The sequence below is a fragment of the Tachysurus vachellii genome, chromosome 10 (genome assembly GCF_030014155.1).
Source record: "Tachysurus vachellii isolate PV-2020 chromosome 10, HZAU_Pvac_v1, whole genome shotgun sequence".
Lineage (NCBI taxonomy): Eukaryota > Metazoa > Chordata > Actinopteri > Siluriformes > Bagridae > Tachysurus > Tachysurus vachellii.
The window spans coordinates 17,841,191-17,867,748 of NC_083469.1; the positions used below are offsets into that span (position 1 = coordinate 17,841,191).

General features: G+C 39.2%; 1 protein-coding gene across 2 annotated transcripts in view; it reads left to right on the forward strand.

Moving 5' to 3' along the window:
* The window catches only part of mboat2a (membrane bound O-acyltransferase domain containing 2a), a 60,867-nt gene that overhangs the window by 25,357 nt on the left and 8,952 nt on the right, over positions 1-26,558 (forward strand). Inside the window, exons 2-7 of one of the 2 annotated variants that reach the window (XM_060880031.1) lie at positions 1,323-1,468; positions 7,737-7,814; positions 14,522-14,617; positions 19,291-19,346; positions 22,842-22,896; positions 23,742-23,925. In XM_060880031.1, coding sequence (XP_060736014.1) covers positions 1,323-1,468; positions 7,737-7,814; positions 14,522-14,617; positions 19,291-19,346; positions 22,842-22,896; positions 23,742-23,925 — 615 coding nt within the window. The remainder of the gene's footprint in view (positions 1-1,322; positions 1,469-7,736; positions 7,815-14,521; positions 14,618-19,290; positions 19,347-22,841; positions 22,897-23,741; positions 23,926-26,558) is intronic. The other variant, XM_060880032.1, reaches the window with a different exon arrangement.

Below are 26,558 nucleotides of genomic sequence, written 5' to 3' on the forward strand. Positions count from 1 at the left end.
GATTTAATGGAGAGCTGAAGTGCACATGCTTGTAGTGATAAATAACTAGACTTTATTCTTCTTATTCTCTAATAAGTAAACTTCATTGCTTCATTTTTAAACCGTTGCTATAATTAAGCTTCAGGTCAAAAGTGCAGCAATCAGTATCCTAAAGTACTATTATCTGAGATGATCTGTGACCAATATCCTGAAGGCGTGTGTATTAATGTGCGATATAACAACGAGAAAGTGACTCAAAGGAACGACGTCAGTAAATAGCACGTGCGGATCGGGTGTGTGAGACAGCCGCATTCTTATCATAGCTCCACCTTCATGCACAGGGATGTAGGAGAGACAACGGGGATTATGGGATATCACCCAGTCATCATCAATCACTGATAATGAGCTCAGGGCTTTTGTCAGCTTTCCCAACCGTAGCCATGAGTACAGTAAGAATGTAGGTGTGAGTCAGAGGCAGATACGATTGACGGAAGACGTCATTAAGCATAATGTTTGTTAAAGGATGAGGAAACATGGCTTTATTGCCTATGCAAAATTCCAGCTCAGTTTTTTTATTACCAGATCAAAACAGCAAAAAAAAAAAACACAAAAAGGAGCAGTGCCTGAATGTTTCAAAAAATCCAGACATTCATTAATCCAGATTGGATTAATGTTCCATGTAAATATGAGTTAAACTGCGTTCACACGTACAGCGATTTTATCTCCGCAAGTCGCTGTATTTTGAAGTCGTCAGTAGGAGTTCTTACTATTTTTTTGCCATAGTAATATCTTTTACCGGTGGGTGATGACAACAAATCAACACCGACTGTCCCTCATGTCCCTGGAAGTCACCAGGTCTCAGAGAAAAAAACAAATGATCTCTGGTCGCTTTGTGTGTGAACTCGCTTTAGTTTAGATTTATATAGTGTTCTATAAATATAAAGTTCATCATATTTACTAAGCTCTACTTTCCATCATGGCAGATTTTACCATCTTATAGTTTAGAGCTTATCACTAGGCAGTAATTCTTAATATCTAATTCTTGTCCCATCACCCGGCTCTAACGTCTATATTCCAGATATTTTTTTTCCATTTGTGTATGTTTGATAAGGTGAACAGAAGTATCTGCTTTTCTAAAGATGCTGAAGTAGATACAGTTTTTTTGATCAGGTTTTGCTGAATCTTTCCGTTTTACTTTTTTGTACAACTGCCCCTTTTTTACTGACACTATTTTGAGATCAGATGCAAGTCAGATGTTTAAAATGTCAGTTGCGAGTGCTGAGAGGTAAATCCTCTTTTCCTGTAGACCTCAGTCTCACTCTTCATGTCTCTGTCTTTCTCAGGTGAACTTTGTGGCCTGCCAGCTCTTTGCTCTGCTCACGGCCTGCTGGTTTCGGCTCTATCTGCACCCCGGCAAGACCAGTCCCTTTATCCGGCATGTTGTAGCCACACTGCTGGGCTTCTACCTGGCTCTCTTCTGCTTCGGCTGGTGAGAAACACACTGTGTCTGTCTGTCCGGGTGCTTCAGGCGTCATTGGGCTTTGAAAAGCCTAATGGGTTCTGTGATTTGTAGCAGTAGACTCTCTTGGGAGACTAATTTAAAATTTTCTTAAAACCCATTTTGAGATAACGATAATGAAGATTCACGACTGTGATCGTGGATGAAGTCTTGTCAAATTCATCTTAATAACACATTGGTTTGTCTATACAATTGCCAGTGTCTTCGAACCGTGAGGACAATCTAGGTCTTTTTGGTCCTCACAAAGGGCTAAGTGTCTGTAAATGCACACACACACACACACACATATACAGGGCCTGTTGTCCTCTAGAAAATAATACACAGTGAATTCCAGTGAGTCGATAGCTGTTTCTCAAATATCTTATTACACATTGTGCACTATGTACTATAGTGTCCAACACACCACACTGCACGTTTTCACTGAATAAGTGCATCATCCTGGGACTTAAATAAAGTGCACTTTATTTCTTGATGTATATTTATTTATACTAAACAATAGCATCGAACAGCGTATAACTATGTGATTAAGGACACACCCTGTATCAATACTGTGGTATAAGTTAATATTTTATTTATTTCTGTATCGATGCTCCACAAACACTATAAAGCTTGAGGAGAATCAGACGTTTTCAAACAAACCTGTCTGCCTCAGACATAAACACAGTCTCGTTAGCTGTGGCAGATTCCTAATGTGTTCACATCAGCTACTAAAATGGAGATCCTCTCTGTAGGAGCTTTCTGAGTGTAGTTTCAGAACTCGTTCTTGATTACTGTGTTACTGCTACTGTGTGTGTGTGTGTGTGTGTGTGTGTGTGTGTATGTGTGTGAGAGAGAGAGAGAGCGAGAGAGAGCGAGAGAGAGCGAGCACAACTATTTTTTTCAGTCATCTCCAGTTACTCTCTCTTCCTGGTTGAGATTGTTGCTTTGATTATTTTCTTTTAGATTAGCTACAGATCTGTTTACATAAGGCATAATAAAATCATCTATTAGCAGCATATCATACAGGTCAGAGTCAAGTTCCGTTGTTCATCTAATCTGTGCATCTGCTCTCTGCTATAAATTCTGAACACTGCCTTGTATAATACCTTACTCTCACAACCTGGGTCAAGTTCAGTTAATAAAAGTTATAGGTTATTGATACCGATATCGACTCTATGAGTCAACTGGGACAAATCTCTCAACTCACTTTAAGCAGATATGCCAACATATTTTAAGCCTAACAGGGGCATATGATTTCATTTCGCCTTTTCCAGAGTGTCTGTAGATAAAATCGCATATCATGGAGCTGTTAATAAGAATATGTCTACTGCTTTGACTCATTTTCTATACCAGTAGTACACTAGTGGTATCTGTACATTGCAGCAAACACGCAGGGAAATACATCTCCACAGCTACTACGTCCATCTGTACGGCGCGATAACTCCGGGATGAGCGTTTGAACATTTGTAGGAGTTCTAGAGAATAATCATTGTAACATGCAGATGATTTAGTTTCGATTTTGGAACTGATTCAAACAATGTTCAAATGTCCTGAAGCAGCTTTCAGTTGAAAAGCTTCCTTTTTTTCCCCCCTTTTCCTTTGGTTGCTCCCTGTTCAGGGTCATCACGTTGTCAGCATATTAGATTTGGCACAGGTTTTATGCCCTTCCTCATGCGACCCTACCATTTATATTGGGACCGGCACTGAGAGTTAACTCTTCAGTGGTTGGATTAGCGTCCTGCCCGGGATTCGAAACCAGGCCACGGCAACGAGAGCACGGGATCCTGCCTCTGGACTACCTGGGGAGTTAAAAAAGATATTATATTTAAACTTCCATTTTTATGTATGATATTCTATTTTTGGTGTATGATTTATGATCATAAAAACGGGTGCTTAAATGTAGAATTTGTATTTATTTATCCTTGCTTCCCCCAGATGACCTGGTAACATTTTGGCAATGCTCCAGAAAAAAAATCGAAACAAAACAAAAGGTTTATATTTGTGACTAGACTCTTAAGTGTCCCTAATGACACAACTGATGTTCAGTATGACGTTCATGACAAAACCATGCACCATATAGCTGAAAGTTTGTAGACACCTGGCCATCATACCCATATGTGTCATTCCAGATTTAGTCCCCTTTTGCTTGTATAATAACCGCCACTCTTCAGGGAAGGAGTGTAGCTGCGGGGATTTGCTGATTCAGCCACAAAAGCATCAGTGAGGTCAGACTTTGATACCAGGAGAGGAGATAATCACTATGGGGTTGAGTCAGACTGTGAGTTCTTCAACTCCAACCTTCGGCATCATGTCTTCACATAGTTTGCTTTGTCATGCCAGAACACTTTTGGGCCATGTAGTTCTGATAAATTCGAAACTGTCATTCTATAACATACAAAGTCTTTATAAACAATTATCCGCTTCCAACCATTTGGAAACAGTTTGAGGAAGAACCACATGGTGATTTTAATTATACTGTTTTAATGCTGCACAGTGTATTATAAGCTCATTTGTATTAGAGGAAGATGCAGTTTCCCTTCTTGATAGTGTTACACAACATAGTGTGCAGTTTGTTTTTCTCTCGTCTGTACAAATAGGAATAAAAAAGAATGCTTGGTTTGTATACATGCATTTCTTATATATATATTTCTTATATATATATATATATATATATATATATATATATATATATATATATATATATATATATATATATATATATAGTTTATTTTTTAATCAATTTACAAAGTAAAAAGAGTGAAATATAAATCAAATCAGTGTGACCACCTTTGGCTTCAAAACAGCATTAATTTTTACAAGAAGGTGCTAATGATCATGAATGTCATATGTAGGTTGAAACTCCATCATTAACTGAAAGAGAAACAGCTTAAATCTGGGTAAAGAACAGACAAATTCTGCTACTAAGGTGACGTTGTTTCATGTCACAGGCACCATGGCACGTCTGAGCACAGTAACAAGGCACAAGGTAGTCCTACTGCATCAGCAACATGTCTCGAGGCAAAGATTTCAAAGCAGACTAAAACTTTCAGCAGATGAAATACACATAATGCTTCGTTCCTTCAACATCAGATGTCCAGCAGTACCTTCAGCAAAGAACTGGCAAAAACCAATGTGACCTTTTCCAACTACTGTCTGGAAAAGTCTGGCAAGAAGTGGTCTTCATGAAAGAATCGTGGTTAAAAAGCCATAACTCTGACATGGAAACAAGGCTAAAAGCTTCAACTATCATGCAAACATAGGAACTGGGTTGCAGGGAAATGGCAGCAGGTTCTCTGGACTGATGATTGAGAAAAGTTGAATTGACTTGACTTGACTTGAAATATTTGGCTGTAGCAGGAGGCAGGTCATTTCCCAAAGGGCTGGACAGTGGTACTACATTTACATTTACAATTACAATTACAGCATTTGGCAGCCGCCCTTATTCAGAGCGACATACATAAGTGCTTAAATCTCTAACATTTCTGGGAATGGAGTTGGAGATTTGGTTAAGATTAATGGTGTCCTCAATGCTGAGAAATACAGGCAGATACTTCATGCAATACCATCACAGAGGTGTCTGATTGGGCCCAAATTTATTCTGCCGCATTACAAGGACCCCAAACATACAGTAAATGTCATTAAGAACTTCAGTGACCTTCAGCGTAGCTACGAACAGGGAGTCCTGGAAGTGATGGTTTTGCACAGATACCCTGCCCAAGAGGTCCCATGCCTTGTACCCTGAGTCCTCTGGGATAGACTCCAGCATTTACATGACCCTGAGTAGGATAAGCACTACATATTAGTGGATGGATAAAATCTCTTGCTTTGGGCTGGGTTGTGCTTGCATGTCCATGCCAATAGCAGAATGGAAACATCTCCTTTCTGATCCTCTCTCCAGGCCTTGTATATCACACAGCGCACCAGTAATGAGATCCATGTTTTTACTGAGGCCAGGCTGTAGGTGGGTTCACATCCCAATACAATGGGGTCAAGCAGGAAGCCAGGGAGTGGTTATCATTTATGAAGTCTGCCTACTTCTGTGAATTTTCTGCAGCTGTCCTGCTGAGGATATTCCCAGGCAGTGGCACTGCTTCAGTTTGGTGAATTAAATCAATCTGAGAAAGCTGAGAGGACGGTAGCACTCATGGCTGATTATGAATCAACTACTCAGACCTGGACTCTACATTTATATAACACATAGATTTGAATCTGCAGCGTTGTCCTGTGTAAAGAGTAAAACATTATGAAATCTGTTTGCCATGTAGTACCCATATCAGCTCCATGTCCATGAACAGATAAGATGACCAGTGCTGTTTGTGCTGTTTTGATACAGAGCCAGAAACTGTACTTACAAAGTCATCAAATTAACAGTCAACTGTCCGATTTAAGCAGTCAAGTTACATATGGATCAGAAACATGCGGTTGTTCAGCACAGAATCTTGTGATCCACCATGAAATACACTTTGTTCATTATGGCTCAATGTATGGAAAACCCAACTTTGTCAGCATTTGAACCATGACCACAGAAGAAATAAATTGTGAGTCAGTGTGAAACAAGAAGTAACCTTAAAAGTCTAAGTGTTGTGTTGCTAATGGCAGATGACACAGTCCTTGGTTGCTTTGGCACTTCCCTGTTTTCCATTTTACTTTCTTTTTGTATTCATTGTTCAAACTGTTTATAAAGAACATACATATACGTATATATATATATATATACACGTATATACGTATATGTGTGTGTGTGTATATATATATGTGTGTGTGTGTGTGTATATGACATCTCTAGAGTCTCTACTGTCAGCACTTCAGGCAAAACTCTTTGTCTGATTACCATCAAGATGTAGGAAAAACATGCCTCTTGATGAAATAGCTGTAATAACGAAAGTGGTGGCAACACAAGGTTTGACATACCTAACTGAATTAAAGAATGGTGTTATGTGCCATTCTTTCATACATAAATCATGTTCAGTGCACACAGATGTTTATAGTATAAGAGAAATGTAATGATTTTGGGTGTTCTCGCTCTTCTTCAGGGGTTTCATCATCCGGGTACCTTTTGAGTCTGAAGATGTGTGTTGTAGGCTGATTGGAATCTTTAATTGTCTATAGTGCGTGAATGAGTGTGTGTGCGTGTGCGTGTCTGTGTGTGTATGTGCGTGTGTGCGCATGTGTGTGTGTGCGTGTGCGTGTGTATGTCTGTGTGTGGGTGTGTGTGTGTGTGTGATTGTGCTCTGTGATGTATCAGCACCCCATCCAGTACCCTAAGGATAGATTCCAGGTTCCTTGAATCCCTGTGTAGGATAATTCTTACACAGCATGGATTGATGGATGGATGCATTGTTTTTGGAAAATACTCAATTTTGGAGTGTTAATGGACCTGGTGGGGGCATAAAGTTAGAAGTACACAATTGAATAGAAAGTATTTGTATGCTATAGCATTTTTTTTTACTGGAACTATAAAAGACCCCAATATATTCCAATGCTCCTGTGCACAAAGCAAGCTCCATGAAGACATTGTTTTCCAGTTGTGGTACATGACATACATGACGTACATGAGTGTTCTACACAGAGACCTCAATCCCTCTGAACACTTTTGGGATAAAATTGAGCGCTGACATCACGCCAGACCTCTTTACCCAACGTAAGGATCTGACCTGTCTTTAGAGCCACACTGCAAAATCTAGTGGAAAACCTTCCCAGAAGAGTGAAGCTTATAATGGAGGTTCAAAAATCACACATGGGAGTTTTTCCTTGTCACTCTCACCCCTTAGCTTAGACAGAATGAATCTAAATGGGATTGAATAGAATAGAAAATAGAAATGAATATTATGTGAGTATGTCCTTTCAAAGAGTCAGAGTTTAATGACTGCACGTCAGCAGGCTGGTGTAACACTAACAAGTGTTAGCCAGTGCAAGGATGTGAGAAATCTCTTCAGTTCAACACATGTAACAATAACAAGCAATAACCTATTATGTGATATAACAGTATTTATATCGAACCCTTTACTGTGCACGGCCGGGTTATGGTTGGTACTCTACCGCTAATCGTTTCTGTCCCGGAGTCTTGTATGTCTTTTTGTCAGCCAAAGCCAAGTAGCGGCACTGAGTGGGATTGCATCCTCATTCATCCTGCATTGGTTTATTAAATCTGGCAACACTGTCGCTGTGGCTTCTGGATACGTTCCCATTGAAATGAATGACCAGTGTGTTTCAGCTCCATGCTAGAATTTAATTCATGTTTACTTTTCTTTTTTTTTAGGTATGCTTTACACTTTCTGGTCCAGAGTGGACTGACCTACGGTATCATGATCTTCACCGGGGTGGAGCACATGCACAGGTAAGAACATTCACAGATCATCGTTACTACATCGTTACTACTACTGAATTCTATAACTGTATCACTATAACACATCCCATTCCATATTTAGTCACTCTTATAACGACCTCCACACTTCTGGGAAGAATTTCTGCTAGATTTCAGAGCTATAAGGGCATTAATGAGATCAGGCGCTGATGTTGAACACTCTGTGTGGGCTCTGTGTAGGACTGCATGATTCTTCTAACTATGAAACCTTACGGCGTTTGCTTTGTGTGCAGGAGCATTGTCATGCTGGAACAGCTTGGGCCTCTTAGTATTACTGAAGGCAAATCTTAACTCTACAGCATACAATGACATTCTGTACAATTGTGTGCTTCCAAGTTTGGGGCAACAGTTTAGTAAAGACCCAAATGTATGTGAGGTGGTTAGGTCTCTACTTACTTTTAGACATATAGCATATTAAAGTTGTGCTCCTGAAGTTTCTGATAAGCATGACATTTAGATAAAGGTGTAAAATAAGGTCTAATAACATTAAAGGTGGGGTGCACGATTGTTTGAGAAATGCTTCAGAAAACTGAGTCGGGCCGACAGACAAAACAAACGTGTAGCCAATGAGCAGAAAGGGGCGTGTCTTGTCAATATGCGGTGGAGAGAGTGTTCAGTGCGCATGTGTGACATTAGCCGAAAGCGATTGAAACATTGACATGGCGGATAAAAACAAAGAAAGAAAGTGAAGAAAGGGACCCGTGTTAATATAGGATCAGCTTTCCAGCGCTGGGGAGAACTGAACGTCTTCCGTGTGAAACGGAGATAAACCTTTCACGGTACAACACACAGTGCTACAAAAACACATTTGTATTACCATAGTATTACTCATTGAGTTCTTTTATTGATAAAAATATACCCTTGGTCAGCTGCCCCAACAGGCTCCGCCATAATAGTTGCCTGGGTTACGTATGTATGTGTGGGGCAGAGCTAAAACAGGGGTGACACCCATTTGGGTTAGGGGCGTGTTTGTTTTGGTGATTTCAAATGTCAACATTGGTTTTCAAACATCGTGCACCCCACCTTTAAAGGAAATTTGAATGGACCCAAAGTTACATATATACATTATAATTAAAAATGTAGTCAATAGTATTGAAAAAGTGGCCTCAAGATTCACAATTTTTGTTTTATGCACAATTAGATACAGTATACAACTTACATTGAGAGGAAAATGATGAAATAAATAAAAAGAAAAAGATTATTATATTATTATAACATTTGATTTACTTTTACGTTACATGTAGTAACAGTACAGAATACTGTTCGATGCCAAGCCGTGACTCGCATTTCAGACAAGGTTCAGAGAATTCTTTTTGTATTTTAACATTTTCTGAAAGTAATAGGTTTCTCTGAAGTTGTATCCTGTTTGCTAAGTAAATCTGGTTGTTCATATCCTCGCTGAAAACTTGATAGAATGTTCAGCTGTGTGCGTTTTACATGGAAAGGTGATGAGATAAGGACGTCTTCTCTAGGAAGAGTACAGGAGTGCAGGTTCATGTTGGGAGAATGAACCCTGTTACATTAAGTTGTCCATACTATCTATGGTACGTTAAGTCTCTGGATCTTTTTAGCAGTACTGTGGTATTCTGGAGTTCAATTTCTGCGACATATTCTTGCAGACCAGCTTTTGGTGTTGTTTCAAATAGCCAATACATGGCCTTTTTTTTCTTTTTTTAAATTTTATTTATTATCTTATACATTATCTTTTTATCTTATTTTTTATTTATTATCTTATTTTATTTTTATTTCTCTTATTTACGATTTTTTTTCGAATCGTAAATAAGATACTTTAATAAAACATACTTTCTCCTGATCACTAGTAGTGCTGATGCTTTGTTATTTTTATGCTTAATCCAGGTGAAATGTGCAACAGTTGTTTACTAGGCATGATGTTCTACAGGTATAACATTTCATGCCGTTAAGTAAATCATTTTACTGTATAAATGTTCGCTTCAGGCTTCCGATTTTCACTCTGGTGCTTTTGGATATACTTTTTAGCAAATGTTCTCTACCCACTGCTACTGTATTAGTGAAGGCAGGATGCTGAGAAGACAAGAAACAATGGTGCAGAAACAAGAAATAATAAAAACTCAACCTTCTCCATCCTCAGAGTCGATGTAAAGGGGACAGTGTGGTGGCATTAACCTCAGGTGTCATCAACCTAAACTTGCACTTTATGACACTAGAATTAAAAAAAAAAGCCATTAGCTACTTTGTTCCGTAGTTTTAGTACAGACTGGGATTGTTTGGTTTGGTTTCTCATTCCCTGGCAGCTCTGTAGGGTTTCTTAGTTCCTTAAAGCTGTTCAGAATACTTTCTCGCTCACCAGACTCTATTTCAGAGAAGACAGATAGATCTAGCACTGACTTTATTCTGAAAACTCGTTGACTTTTGCTCTGCCTGTGTGTCGGTGAGTGTGTGTGTATCAAACAGCAGCTGTGGTTCATCATGACCCTGCACAGGTCAGAGGGGTTAACCTGACAAACTCCTCTTCTATGGTCACTAGAATGACATGAAACACAAATAAGAGGACAGTTTTATTGCTGTGTGTGTGTGTGTGTGTGTGTGTGTGTGATACAGATTGATAGATAGATAGATAGATAGATACTCTAGTCTAGTAGTTCATACTTTCTATAATCTATTCTAGTAGCTCATGCTGAGTGTGTATGCATGTGTGTGCGTGTGTGTGCGAGTGTGTTTGTGTGTGCGCGTGTGTGTATGAGTGTGCGTGTATGTGCGTGCGTGTGTGAGAGTGCGTGTGTGTGCATGTGAGTGCGTGTGTGTGCATGTGTGTGAGTGTGCATGTGTGTGAGTGCGTGTGTGCATGTGTGTGAGTGCGTGTGTATGCATGTGTGTGAGTGCATGTGAGTGAGTGCGTGTGTGTGCATGTGTGTGAGTGCGTGTGTGTGCATGTGTGTGTGCGTGTGTGTGCATGTGTGTGAGTGTGCGTGTGAGTGAGTGCGTGTGTGTGCATGTGTGTGTGTGTGAGTGCGTTGCTGTGGTTAATGGTGCACAAAGCAGAATTTGTGTGAGGCTCAGGTTACTTGCTGTCTGTAGTTCCCATGGTGTCACTTTGTCTTCATCTTCTGTGCCTCAACTAACACTACAACTGCCTTGAGTAAGGCAGCCTGTCGTTCTTGTTGCAGAGTCAAAAGGTTTTTCAGATACATTCAAAATAAATTGAATTTATAATTACATTTTTAATCTAGTAGTGAGAATTTAAGCCAGAATGTTTTAAACTCAGTGGATGTACTTCATCCGTTTCAAATACTTTTTTGGTCGAGTCAACGTTCGAGAGAGAGAGAACTCAAAACAGATACAGCCAATCAGACTGTGACACTAACGGTGCATCAGTTAATCTCAAGTTGCAAGTACAGCGTTAGTAATGAACCCTTTTTATCAGTACACTGCTGTTCTATTGTGACATTTTTACTCTGTCTAAACAAATGAATGATTTTATCACCACAGGTCTGATCTAACATTAGTTTTGACACTGTTGGCTTTCAGTGGAAGATGTTTTTACCTCTGTTGGAATAAACTTACAAGGAATTTTAGTGATTTAAATTAAAGGCTTTTTGTGAACAAACACTTGGGACATCTCTGAGAGCAAAAATGAGTTTGATATCACCATTTACTCTAAAGATAAAAAATTTGTGAGGGGAAAGAAGGAGCTTTTTTCTGATTATAAATAAAAAAACAGAAAAAGGTCAAAAGGTCTGAATTCAGTTTTTAAATCCTTAAGTGTCTGCTTTCATATGAGCCATTAATCACTACTGTGGAGTGTGACATGGCAAAGACATGCAATACTTAACACAGAAACCCCAAAACTGGTGCAAATTCAATTATAAGGATTTATCACAAAGCATTTATCAGCTTTAAGGTAATCTTTACTTGTCAAAGCTACAAGGTCGCTAGTCCTGAAAAGAATTAGCGGAGATTAAAATACACTTAAAATGTAAGGTTGGGTCTTTTCACTTACATGGGAATGTGCAGTGTGAAAAATAGGCTTCACATTTGAATCCCTGTTATGGCTTTCACACTTAGACAGAGTCATTGGTTACACTGGCATGTTAGAGCGGAACGTATTTAGACAACAACGATGCATTAATTTGCACTGTGGATCCTCTGCTTATGACACATTCATAACATCTAATGCTAGTCACTTCTCAAGGGTGTGTGAATTGTGTGTGTGTGTGTGTGTGTGAGATGAGATGAGAGAGAGAGAGAGAGAGAGAGAGAGAGAGAGAGACTGGTTTAATGGACAGTGAGCAGCTCTAGTCTCACTGTAAGATTCCACACACTCTTGTCTTGACCGCTAGTGTCCACTTGTGTAAGATGAACTGTAGAGTGTGTTGGTGTTGAAAAGATCTGGTGACATTTCAATATATAACAATCCCAAAACTCACAGCACCAGGAGTGGTCTTTGTAGAAATTATGTGACTCAGTCTACTGATTCAGTGTTTTTTTTGTTCATTCAGAGTACTTCAGAATGAATAGAGCTCATCGATCTGATTGACTTTACTTCCTTTATCATCCGCTTTAGTTGAAGCACTTTCTCTTGCTATATGTTCACATGTATAGGCTTTTGTTGTGGCAGAACAGCAGATAAGGTGAGCAGATAAACTGACTCTTCACACACACACACACACACACACTCAACTGACCCTTTACACACACTCACCTCCTCAACTGACTCTTTACATACACTCCCCTCCTCATCTGACACTTTACACACACACACACACACACACACACACACACACACACACTACATCAACTGACTCTTTACACAGTCTCACTACCTCAATTGACTCTTTAAACACTCACTTCCTCAACTGACTCTTTACACACACACACACACACACACACACACACACACACACATACCCTCAACTGACTCTTTACACACACTTTTTACTTTAAGTGACACTTTACACACACACACTAGCTCAACTAACTTTACACACACTGTATGTGTATGTGACCAATAAAATTTGAACTAGAATTGGATCAGGCTTGTATGCCATGAAGAGGATAATAAGACTAACTGGGCACAGGCTTTCTGAAACTAGACTGTAACTAGAAATGAGGCTAGGGCAGTGGTAGGTCAAGTAGTTAAGTCTCTGGGTTGTTGATTGGATGGTCATGGGGTGAGTGTGTGAGTGAGTGTGTGTGTGTGAGTGGGTGTGTTTGAGTGAGTGTGTGAGGGAGTGTGTGAGCGTGTATGTGAGTGTAAGTGTGAGAGTGAGTGAGTGAATGAGAGTGAGTGCGTGTGTGAGTGAGTGAGTGTGAGAGTGAGTGTGTGAGTCCGTGTGTGAGTGTGTGTGTGAGTGTATGTGTGTGTGTGAGTGTGTGTGAGTGAGCGTGTGAGTGAGTGTGTGTGTAAGTGTGTGAGTGAGTGTGTGTAAGCGTGTGTGTGTAAGTGTGTGAGTGAGTGTGAGTGTGTATGTATGTGCGAGTTTGTGTGTGCACGCTTTATGAAAACTTGTGGATCATACACCAAAAAAATATTTACCCAAAAGCAATACTTTAGTCGTCACTGACAATTTGCCATGGAACAGTGCGTTTTAACATCTGTGCATCAGGGACTTTCTGTTTTCATTCAGTTCTCACTTCTTTATTCTCAACTGAAATTTCACCTCATTACAAAGACAATGTAGTTTCTCCGATTCGATAAGCATCCTATTGATGCCGTGTTCTGTACAACATTAAGCAGCTCTCATTCATGTGCACTCTGTGGGCCTACATTAGTGCACCAGTGGAGTGAAGCCTCATCACAGCTCACCCACGGAGCAAATCTGCACGCCCCCCGGCAGAACAAGGCCTTTCACAGCGAAACTCTGTCCTGATAAAGAGAGCCAATGTTGAAGCTGCTGCATCTCAATGCCTCCAGTGGGACTGGTGAGATCTTACACTGGCACTGGCAGAAACCGAGGACTGACAAAATGACCATCAACAATCCACCCTGAGCGCTTAGTAGCAGAATCTGGGGAGGGGTTTGAACCCATGTCACACTTTACAGGCTGAAGAAAAGACACTTTGTCTAACTTTGAAGTGATACAAGAGCGGCTGTTGGAAGTTCTCTAGTGCTTTGCAGTGACATATCTCAGAGCTGTATCTTACTGAATCTCATTATTCTTAACATTCTTAATGCTGTACTATCAACACTTTTTTATCCTATTACTGAAACAGAAGCTAAATGACCAAGGCTCAGTTAATCATTGTGCTTTAAAGACAGTGAACCTTCCAGATTATTTTGTATTTCTCTCGCATTGCATCCTAATTCATTCCTGTCTTCAGCGTGCAAACATCTTGCATAAATTAGCATCAACGTTGCCAGACTGCGCCTGCTTTCCTTTTTTGGAGATGACACAATGACAGCCCACAGACTTTTTTCCCCCACTTCTGCTTAGCATACGACGTACATGCATGTCATCTAAATATAGAAGGTTATTAAGTATTGGGAATTTCAATTAAATCTGTTGTTACTCTGTCACGTATTTTAACAAACAAACATGTTTACATTCTCTAGCGTAAAACCATCAGCAATGAATTCTATAGAAAGTAGTATTAATTCACTAGCTGTCAGTTTTTAACTTATATCAGCTGATTATTGCACTTTTTTTCTTTCTATAGCAGTGCCGTTGCTAATTGGTGATATCCACACTAATCTCTTACAGATACTGCTTTGTGGTCGCTCTGGGCTACCTCACCCTCTGTCAGATCACTCGGGTCTATGTTTTTGACTACGGAATGTACTCAGCAGACTTCACCGGGTAAGTTCTTCCTGCACACCACTACAACAGGGATTGCAAGATATTTTTTGTGGACAATTTTATATTGTCCTCACATCATCCAGATGTGGAGTATGAATCCATACACACTAGTGATGTGCGGGGCGGGTTGGGGCGGGTAAAGAAATTGTCACTTTACTGCAGAGTGGGCTGGGGTGGGCCAATAATTTCATAGAAGCGGGACCGGCGGATTGGAAAAAAAACCCGACCCGTGCGTCACTAATACACACTGTGTTCAAACCCTAAACAACATTTTAGTGGACACAGAAAGAACTGTAATGTTTAGGTTTCTGTGTGTGTGTGTGTGTGTGAGTTTTGCGTGTTCTCAGCGTATCTGTTTGGGTTCCTCAGGGTCATTTTTCACCTCTCAAAATCATGCTGATAGGCAGATAAGCTTTATTTTGAATGACGCTAAATACGATTTACGTCCGTAAGCAACCTTTAAAAGCCTCTGTGTTTTGCTTTTTGTTAGCATTAAACTAGCCAGATGAGCGATGATTAGTTTTCTTGGACGGTCAGTGTTATAGACTTAGCAAGCGAATCTTTTCATTTGGATTGATCTAAGCAAATACTTTTGCTTATACAGCATAACTCTTTAAAACCATAACTTATAACCCAGGCTAAGAGCTAAGAAGTGGCGCTTTGCTTACACCTGATGCTGTGTCAGCCATGTTGATCTGCTGAACCACTGTTGAGCTGGTCTCGTGTTCCTGAGTAGGTATTAGGAGTAGGAGTTTGGTTTTTCCTAGTTGGAAGTAAGAAATTACAAGCTTAAGTCGAACGTAGCGTGAGGGTTTGAGAGGGTGGGGTCCTGGGAGAATGGTGATGGATGAATGAAAGTATTTATTGAAATTAACTGTACATACTAAAAGTATACATATTATTCAGCAATAGTTAACTCTTTAAGCAAAGAGGTTAAAGAAGTAGTATGTTGAGGGAGAACCAATTCAGTCAAGTGCCCTAAAGACAAGCAGTCATAGACTCACAGGCCATTAGATGGTTGGTGATGTGAAAAACCCAATGAGTGGGACTTCTACCAGCAGTAGAGAGACTGAGAGAGAGGTGAGTGCCTTACTAATCATCAAGAGTCATTCAGTCCGTATGATGAGCGATTAAACGAGGCTAGTCAGGTAACAAAGGGACCCGAGCTCAAGCTAGCAGTCACTGAGGTCCAGTGGACTACAAAAATGACACTCACTGCAGCCAAAGAGAAGCTAGTAGTCTAGGACCAGTCTCTGTCATTTGTGAGGAGAAAAGAAAGGGAAAGGGAAATCCTGTGCCTACAGTACATCACCACAAGCACTGGAAGGTATGTGGGATTTCATGAGTGTTTATTTTCAAGAGTAGAAATCTTGTATTTATCTTGTGTTTAGTATTTTATTGTGTAGTTAGTATGCTGGAATTAAAATCATTTATTGCACATCAATTTGTAAATATATCTGTGCTTAACTGAACAGAATTTGGACACGTGTGGATATTCTGTGCAGGATTTTACCTGCCTAAAGACTCGTGTGTGTGTGTGTGTGTGTGTGTGTGTGTGGTTGACTCCTGATGCTTTTTCATCTCTCTCTCTCTCTCTCTCTCTCTCTCTCTCTCCCTCTATCTTACACAAACACACACACACACACACACACACACACTAGTGTGCTTTATTTGAGACCTTAATCTCTCCAGGCCTTAAAGTAAAGTTGATAGTTTGCACTTGAACTTGGTATCTATTCTTTGCTTTCACATTGTTAGAATTGGAAATGAACAAAGGGGGTACATTTAAACAATAGTATCGCCCAACCATTCGGGTGATAACACCTGTAACAATAACAAGCCAAGGTAGACATGATCATGATTACCATTTCAAGTCTTCTGGCTGGACAATAATATCACCCAGCCATATGGGTGATACTTAGTTCTTACACTTTTTACATTTACAACAAAGCCCCATTTAAACTACAAACAGGAAAAATAGTATAAGGTGCTTGAGCAGGAATTGTCCTGCGTTCTTCTCGACTCAGATGAACCCGGAGAGCTTCATGTGTTTTCTCACTGCTACGCTGGAATAAAATAATCTTCGACCTCATTGTTTTATTTTCTTCACTATACTTTGAAACAAATTGACCAAACACAATTTGTCTGGAAGCTTAATCAGATCTAAAGACCTCTTTCCTCAAGCATTGGCCGTGGTGTGCCGTTGATTTGGTCCCAAGATGAGAGCAGTGTGCTGTTCATGTGTAGTGAGCTGAAGTACTACAGTAAACGATCCTGTGCTACAGTATATATCAGTTCAATCCAAATCTGCTTTAATTTGTGAATATTTCTTACTGGAATATACCAATCTGTGTAATCTGTGTAATACCTTTGACTAATAGGACACAGTTTTGTCCTATTCACTATCTATCCCTCTGCCCGAATTCTGTTATGGCTTTCTGTACATGTACAGCTTTCAGCCGTTGCCATCTGGCATTGTCCAAGGAGCAGAAACATGGCAGTCACTTTTAAAGAGACAAAATGTTTGTGAGAACCAACTGAATTTCACGCTTGGCCAGTTGGAGGAATATAACAGGTGCTTGGCTGTGGCTGGTGTAATGGGAAGAATAATGAATGATGGTTGTAATATAGATGAGAACTGAAAAAAACTGCAATTAATCAGAAAACATTGAAAGCTTTGAAATAGGCACATATCAAGGCTTCAGTAATACTCAGTGTGGACAGCTGGGTGGAGGAGTTGGATGGACTTATTTTGTTCTTCTTCTTTCATTGACGATGTTCATCAGTGAAGGTTGAAGATCGATCTTCATGTACTTTTTCAAACTCTGGAATGTCTCTTATGTTGACCCAGTTGTTTTCCTCAGGTCCACAACCCTCCCAGACTAACAGATAGTAAATGATATTTCCCCACATTTCCATTCCGCTTGGAGTCGATGAGCGTTCTGACAGTGTGTGAGGGTGAGCCCTGGATCTCCAAAGGAGGAGATGGTCTGGCTACAGGTACTTGTAGAAAAAAGAGGAGACGGACAGGATTTCTGAAATGAGACTTGTGATGTTGTGTGTGGAAGTTGGAAACCCAACACACATTGGATTAATGTGCCAGTGAAGGAATGGACTCTGGAGTTTTAAAAGTACTTGGTCTAATGGCGGTGCCTGCTCTATATAATTTGGTTTTCAAAGCAGTACGCGCAAAGGAAGTGACCATTTTTGTGGTTTAGTTTTTCCCTTTCTCCCTGAAACTATGGATGATTAGATTAGATGGCCTGAAATAACAAATGAGACATGAATCTTACAGCTCGATCCGGCACTACACCTTCTGTAGACTATAGATTATAAACTGAAGACCTCCTTAAACAGTTTCTACTACTGTGGGTAAGTTGGGTAAAGGGACAAGTTGGCAGGCTTTTGAAAAATGGCCTGTAATGTTTAAAATAGTGGTGTGGCCTTGGGAGTTGGGAAGATGAGCGATGAGACCAAGTATTATGTACTGCCAGGGGCAGTGTAGAATAGGCAGTGGCTGTATCAGCTCAGCAGATGGATGGGTGGTGTGAGGCTTTGATCGGAGTTCAAACTGTGCATATTTTAAAGTACGTTCAATAGCTTTTTACATTATGAACCAACAGATTTTGTATTCCACCACGCTTTAAGTTTGTTCGATACACAGTTTTCAGATAAAACTTGCATAAATCGAACCAAGAAAAAAATGGGGATCAATTGGGGTCACCAATTAATAACAACTTTTTTTCTTGGTTTGTTTTATGTAAGTTTTATCTGAAAATTAAAGCATGAAGATTAAACACTTGGGTCCATCGAGCCCAAAAGGTTGAGTCTTTTGGCTGTCTTGATGTACCTCAGATGTTTGTGATCTCTCATGATGGTTAAGAGGTTTTTGGAACTTTTCAGCCAGTTCCTTCTCTCTTCGAGTGCTGCCATACTGGTGAGCGGTTGTTCTCAGCTCTTGTATTTCTTCTTTGGTGGAGGTTTCTTTTTGGAAAAGATGGCAAATTGGTACATTTTCGAGAGGTTACTTTGTCCTTGGGAAGGAGTTGCTCCAATTCTGCTGTCTGACTCATCCACCTTGACCACAAACTGCTGCTCAGAGACCAGATGGTGAATAATAGGGTTGAGTTTCAGGAGGAGTCTCAGAACACACTGTTACAGGAGCCAAGGGGAAAAAAGAGGTTTTAGCCTGGCCAAGTCAATCACCAAACCATAACCCAATTGAGCAAGATTTTACCTCCTAAAGGGGAACTGAAATGAGAAACCCCTTAAAATGGACAACAACTGAAGCAAGCTGGACGCATCACCGGTTTGATGCAGTTATTTCAAGCAAGGAATATGTAACCAGATTTCAAGTATTATTTACTTTAATTTACATTAGGACTATCTGACTATCCAGTAGTTATGATCACCTAAAAAATGGGCTGATCTGCCTCCAAAGGTGCCTTGTTTTAAGCTGATTAACACATCTAGATGTACCTATCAGGAAGTACAGCGTCTCTTAAGATCTGGCAAAATTACCTCTAGCTAACTCTGGCCATTTTGCTCCTGACACTTTTACCATCAATTGCAATGTTTCTAATCCTCATTCAAGTGAGAACAGCTTTGTTTGCCATTTTTGTATTTATTTGTACTGTCCATTCTTTCTCTCATTCTCATTTCTCTCACTCAAGGCCCATGATGGTAATCACACAGAAGATCACCAGTTTGTCATTTGAGATCCATGACGGTGAGTGTCACTTTCAGTCCTTTCACTTCTCCTTTTCACTTCCTAAAACGACCTTGGCTAAAGATGCTTAGTTTATCTGCTAGGCTCTCATTAAGACGTTACACTGTAGCTAAGTACACATCCTGTATCATACATCTGAGAGCTTCAGATGTGTGTTGTATCTACAGGAACAGACATGACGGAAATGATATTTTATTCTTACTGCTAGATGTTAGACAGAAGATGCTTTACACCATCCGATTCCAAATAGTCTTACGTATACGTCGCTGTTCCAGCGTTTCTGTACTTGGTTAAACATATCTATTGCATACAGGGATGAACCAACTCAGCCATATACCACGTATATTCTTTTTCAGCATTGGGAAGAGATTTTGAAGTTGGTATCGTCTTTACACTTCATGCTGGTGTTTATCACACATCACGACTTATACATGCATGGTCAGAACCCAGGGGTTTAACAGACATTGGTGTTCTTAAAGCACTATAACAGGATTCCAGATGTAGGTCATGTCATTTTTAACGATTAGGATAGATTTGCATTTTTGTGTAATTCTCAGAGATGCAAGTATTTTCATGATACACGCATTCAATTCCATGCATACGACACACCCTTTTTTATTACAGACCGATTGCATTGACCTTTTATTTAAGCGTTTATTATAATGGTCCCTGGCTCCCTTAGTAGGAAACATGACCCTAACGTACAGTCCGCTCTAAAAGTTTTGGAACAGCAGGGCCAATTTTTTTGTTTTTGCTATACACTAAATCCATTCTGTTTGGTTCGAGAACAAAAGATTTTCAGAATTTCAGCTTTCCTTTCCTGATATTTACATCTAGATGTGTTAAAAAATCTCAGAACATGGCACCTTTGGTGGCAGACCACCCAATGTTTTGGTGAGTAAAGTATCAGAATAGATAAAGTGTTAAAGTAAAGGACACTTAATATTTGGTTGCAAATACCTGGCTTGCAATAACTGCATGAATTCTGGTGACCCACCGAACTTAGATATTGGAATTGATCCAAGCATAGTCAAGGTCAAATATGTGAAATTAATTTTAGTCAATAGATTCCTTCCTGTTTAAAATATTCCTTAGGGGTATTTCCGATGTACTAGTACCAAGAGCAAGACTTACTGGCAGTGGAGAAAATTACACAATTACACTTCATTTGAGTTGCATCTACTTTTTTAAATAGAATCCAACAGCTGTTCTTCTCATTCTTGAACCCTTAGACCAGGGGTCGGCAACCTGCGGCTCATCCCTCTGCTGCGGCTCCCTGTAGATTTGGAAAATAAATATTTAATTTAAATTTATTTTATTTTAGTTGGTTAGTTTTTTTTTTTTTTTTTTTTTTAAATGAAATTCTAAGATTATGCTCTTGTAACATTAAAATAAACCGTGTTTATTTTTTTTTTGTCGCTCAAAATCAGCTTTCCTCCGCGGTGAACAAAATACACAAGTCTCCATGTGCGAACACCTGAGACAGATTCCAAGGGACCGTCTGCAAAGTGCAAAACCCGTAAAGCTAATACAAAAAAACAGTCAATAACTTCAGTGTAATACACTGTACTGTCACCAGCTCACACATCACTGATGTCCTGATAGTTATACTACAACACTTATATGGGAGAAATGTCTTTTATAATATAATGTCTGTATAATTTTTATGATTTTTCATAATAAAAAAAATCAATGACTTCACAGTACAGTGTATTACAGTGAAGTTATTGACTGTTTTTTAGTTTTCGCTTTTCGGGTTTTTGCACTTTGCAGACGGTCCCTTGGAATCTGTTTCTCAGCCGTCTGCACATAGACTTGTGTATTTTTTCCAACGCGGAGGAAAGATGATTTTGAGGAAAAATTCGGTTGTAGCTGTTTCTCTACATTACTACTATAAAAAAGAGGTGTTATTTGTGTAGTAACAGCGTTTAGTTCAGGAGTTATTGACTCGGGAAACTCCAATCTGTGAATATGCGTCCAACTTTACTTAAGCGTTAAAATTGTGATGTCATGAATACGAAGAGAACTCAATTAGACATTGAACATTTTATTTGAAAGTAACCTTCAACCCAGCGTCTTTTTTGTTAAGATTAGTTCAAACTGTTCAAAATATTTTTGTTTGCTTGCAGAAATAAAATTTCGTTTACTCGGTATCAGTTCATTGATTTCATAAATGCAACACATTACAGTTTTTTCTATACTTTCCATAAAGGTAAAAAAACGATATATGCGGTGTTCTCTTCATTTTAGATGTTAAAAGGGTTTTGTGGCTCCCTGTGTTTTTTTTCCTGTGGGAAACGGGTCCAAATGGCTCTTTGGGTGTTTAATGTTGCCGACCCCCTGCCCCTTTTCCACCGAGGCAGTTTGAGTGCTGGTTCGGAGCCAGAGCCTAATTTAGAACCAGTTCTTTCTTTTTCGACAGCCAAAGCACCGGCTCTGAACCTGGAAAAGTGGTTCTTAAGTAGCACCAAAACGCCGCTGGTCTAGACTTAAGAACCGCTTGTGTCAGGGGCTGTGGGCGGGGCTGTGGGCGGGGCTACTGTTAGCGCATTTGATAATGTACCTTAAGTATACTAATGTTTAATACACTTTTACTTTACCGCGATATGATACATTATCAGCACACATGATAGTAGGCAGCTACATGCTAAGGCTAACTTTTTTCTGTGTTAATGATAAAATAACGTTATGTACTTTCTCGATAACAACCTCCGTTTATACAGATTACATGGAGCTGCACGTACACGTTGGATTCGCCGCGTTTGAGTGTTAATGTAGGTTCACAAAGCCATGAGCATTAACAGTAAAACAACATCCGCCATTGTTGATGTGTTTGTGTTTGCCGCTGCTGCGCTAAAGTTGCTGGGACACGTGACACGTATACAGTGACGTCAGACTCGGCCCTGTGTGATGGCTCTCTAGCCGGTGGAAAGGCAAACCGGTTCTTAGAAGGTTCGCCAGTGGAACCAACTTTGAACCAGCACCAGTGCTAGCTCTGAACCAGCACCCGGTTCTTTTTGGTGGAAAAGGGGCATCTGCGGAATGAGGACATTTCCCTTTACGTTACACTTTACACCATGTTTCTTTGCATATATGGATGCAAAAGGCAACTGAGAAGGAACATGACCGTACATGTCTTTGGACAGCTTAAGAATGATTGAGACTTTTTTTTATAGCTGCGTTCCAAGTATTGGGGGTTCTAATGGATGTCTGAGTGACATGGTAACGGTGCTGCCTTGTAGATTTACAGCTTACGCGCTTATGCATACCGTCATGATAGCATTAACGGCAGACTGGTGTGAATCACAGGGGACTTGGCTACAGGGACTGGTGTGTGCCTGTGTCAGTCCACTGATTTTACTTGTGTAAGATATAGAGTAATGCGTGTGTGTGTGTGTGTTTTTGTGTAGTTTTTAAGGTCAGGGTTAATTAGCTGCATTAATTATTAGACAGGACAATAAAAAGTAGTGTGTGTATGTGTGTGTGTTTTCACAGGTCTAGCAAAGAAGGAAGAGCATCTCAAGCCTACTCAAAAGTACCTCGCTGTCAGGTATGTGGGAAAGGTATGTTTAGATCTGGGACAGGATTATGTACTCACACACTTACCATGTTCCAGCCTCTGTCTTTTCTGTGTTTCACCAACAATTAGTCATTTCCACTGACCTATTTTTCAGACTGACTCACTACTCATCCTGCTGCCTTTTGCTTCACTGTAAATTCATTATATTTAGTTGTTTTGGTTGGTTTCAATAACAATTAAATTTTTTTTAAAAAATGTCTCTCAGTCAGCTTTGTACTAATCCCCTCCTCCACAAAGCACATGCTGTTGCTCTTCCAGTCAGGAGTCGAAGGTGTTCTTGCCCAACTGCCTCCAGAATCTGAGTCATATTTTGGTGGCCAAAGCTTCCTATTTCCACAATAGGGACTTGAGGGTTGTTGCCAAGCAACAGTGTGTTCCTGATTTGATCTGGAGCAAGGGAGGAAGGAACAGAGGCAGAAGTAACAGAATGGATTTAACAGGAGTTTAGGACAGGCATAATAACAGGTCCCGTTTCCTTCAGAAGAAACGATCGTGACATCATAAATATTCACAGCTAAGCTTCAAGCCTTAAGGCCCAAGTAGACATGTCCATGATACTGTACAATGACACATTACTTTCACGCATAACATTTCAGTGTTTTTATTAAATGACTCGATTCCCAGCTTTCTTTATTACTTTGAACTGAAGTCTGCCTTTTACAGTAAGTCAGTATCATCTGAGGCAATTTCTCCTCTTGCGCCACAAATAATGCAGGATCTTGTTTTTTATTTACTGATGAGGAAATTACATCTCTGTAAATGTTCCATGTTGTTCGACTTGATGATACTCATCCTGTGTTTGCTGTGTGCTGCAGGAAAATGCCAAGTCTTCTAGAGTATTTGAGTTATAATTGTAATTTCCTGGGAATCCTGGCGGGTCCCACATGCTCCTACAACGAATACACTGCCTTCATCGAGGGCACGGGCTACCAGCACAAGCATGTGGAGTCAAACGGCAAGGAGAATGGCAAATTCAAGCAGAGTGACCCCTCACCGAAGGTAGACACCCTGTTAGCCACGTGTGTTTCCCTGGTGGCCGTGTCTTCGCATATGAACGTAAAGGCAGACTGTTTATTTGATGTATTTATGTAAGCAGTGACAGAGCACCAGGCTGAAATAAGCTATGATCTAGTGGAGATATTGGTGTCTTTCGTACAGGCAGAAAAAAAATTCCCTTTGTAGCTTGGTCAGGGTGGGGTTTTGCTAGTCTCCTCTGTGTGGCCCTGTGGGAATCACTGAAGCAGGAGAACATGGTTGCTCTCAGCATATCCACAGAAAATTGCAACTGCTATGTAGGAAAAGAGTATATCAGATCAGAACGCTTCAGTTCCCATGGGTTCCCTTATCACTAACAATAGCCTGTAGCCATCTGCTTTGCGTGCTAAGGTGTTGTATTCAGATCTCCAAACATTTTTTTTTGCCATTTGGCATTGTCAGCTAAGTACATCTCCATATAAAAACAGCCAATAACATCTGGATCCCATTGCGACATCTATTGACTCTGCTTTAGTCCTCTGTCTGTGCTGTTAAAAGACAAAGCTGCTGGATTCATAATGAGGAACAATATGTCTTTCCTGGCTCTATAGAGTATGTGTTCAGCTCACTGTTTAGTATTCTAAGTCTATTTGCTTATTTGCTGATACTTAAGATTACAGCAAAGGTTATGCTGCAATCAGGTACAGTAGATAAATATATACAGCTATATGTACTTTTGTAGACTTTTTTGTTGAACTTTTTTTTTCTTTTTAGGATCTGCTTGCAAATATTGCACTTAAATATATAAAATAGTAAATAATCTATAATCTAAGGATTTTTTCTAGTTTAATTAATATAGCAGTTAGACAGTTTACAGTAAGTACTATAAGATGCCCATAATCTTAATTTACATTTTTAAATAATAGCTTTATTCTCCTTTCTAAAAACAGCACTGATTGTTCTTTTACAGAAATTATTAAGATTATTGTTCGTTAACCACACATTCTGAAGTAATTAATTTACTCCTGTATTACAGGAATTTGTCAGAATGGCACCTTCAGTTTATTCATAACAAAATGACACCTCCAGTTTATTTATAACAAAATGACTCATCCATTTAATTCATAACAAAATGACTCATCCATTTAATTCATAACAAAATGACACCTCCAGTTAATTTATAGCAAAATGACATCTAGTTTATTTATAACAAAATGACACCTCCAGTTTATTTATAACAAAATGACACCTCCATTTAATTCATAACTAAATGACACCTCCAGTTAATTTATAACAAAATGACACCTCCAGTTAATTTATAACAAAATGACACCTCCAGTTAATTTATAACAAAATTACACCTCCAGTTAATTTATAACAAAATTACACCTCCAGTTAATTTATAACAAAATGACATCTAGTTTATAACAAAATGACACCTCCATTTAATTCATAACTAAATGACACCTCCAGTTAATTTATAACAAAATGACACCTCCAGTTAATTTATAACAAAATGACACCTCCAGTTAATTTATAACAAAATGACACCTCCAGTTAATTTGTAACAAAATGACACCTCCAGTTTATTTATAACAAAATGACACCTCCAGTTATCCATCCATCTTCTACCGCTTATCCGGGGCCGGGTCACCTCCAGTTAATTTATAGCAAAATGACATCGTTTATTTATAACAAAATGACATCTAGTTTATTTATAACAAAATGACACCTCCATTTAATTCATAACTAAATGACACCTCCAGTTAATTTATAACAAAATGACACCTCCAGTTAATTTATAACAAAATGACACCTCCAGTTAATTTATAACAAAATGACATCTAGTTTATTTATAACAAAATGACACCTCCATTTAATTCATAACTAAATGACACCTCCAGTTAATTTATAACTAAATGACACCTCCAGTTAATTTATAACTAAATGACACCTCCAGTTAATTTATAACAAAATGACACCTCCAGTTAATTTGTAACAAAATGACACCTCCAGTTTATTTATAACAAAATGACACCTCCAGTTAATTTATAGCAAAATGACATTGTTTATTTATAACAAAATGACATCTAGTTTATTTATAACAAAATGACACCTCCAGTTTATTTATAACAAAATGACACCTCCAGTTAATTTATAATAAAATGACACATCCGGTTAATTTATAACAGAGTGACACACACATTTAATTACTTTGTTAAAATATGACATTCAGCCATCACCAATGTCTCTTAAGTTAATAAGCAAAATTGAGTTTGTCATGTTCCAGAGCAACTTCAAAGCACAAATCTTGCTGATCAGTAGACTTTATCATGGCAAGAAAAGTTAAAGCAACAAATGTACCTATGACTGTTACAAAGCACTGACACTGAAGTGTCCTTTAGCGAATGTTAAATAAATTTCTCCTCTCGGAAAATGGCACTTCATCAACAATTACACGAGTTTGTTAAATCTGTACGTGCCCACTGTACTTTGTGCAAGGTGTTAGTAGTGTTAGTATAAAAACACACATTTCTTAGAGCGACTGCTTTAATAGAAATGTGTTCAAATCGAAATTGCGTACTCTTCTGCCAGAGCTGTTTAAACAGTGCTGTCAATAAATGTAATTATTTTAACCCATTCAAAATGGGACCCAA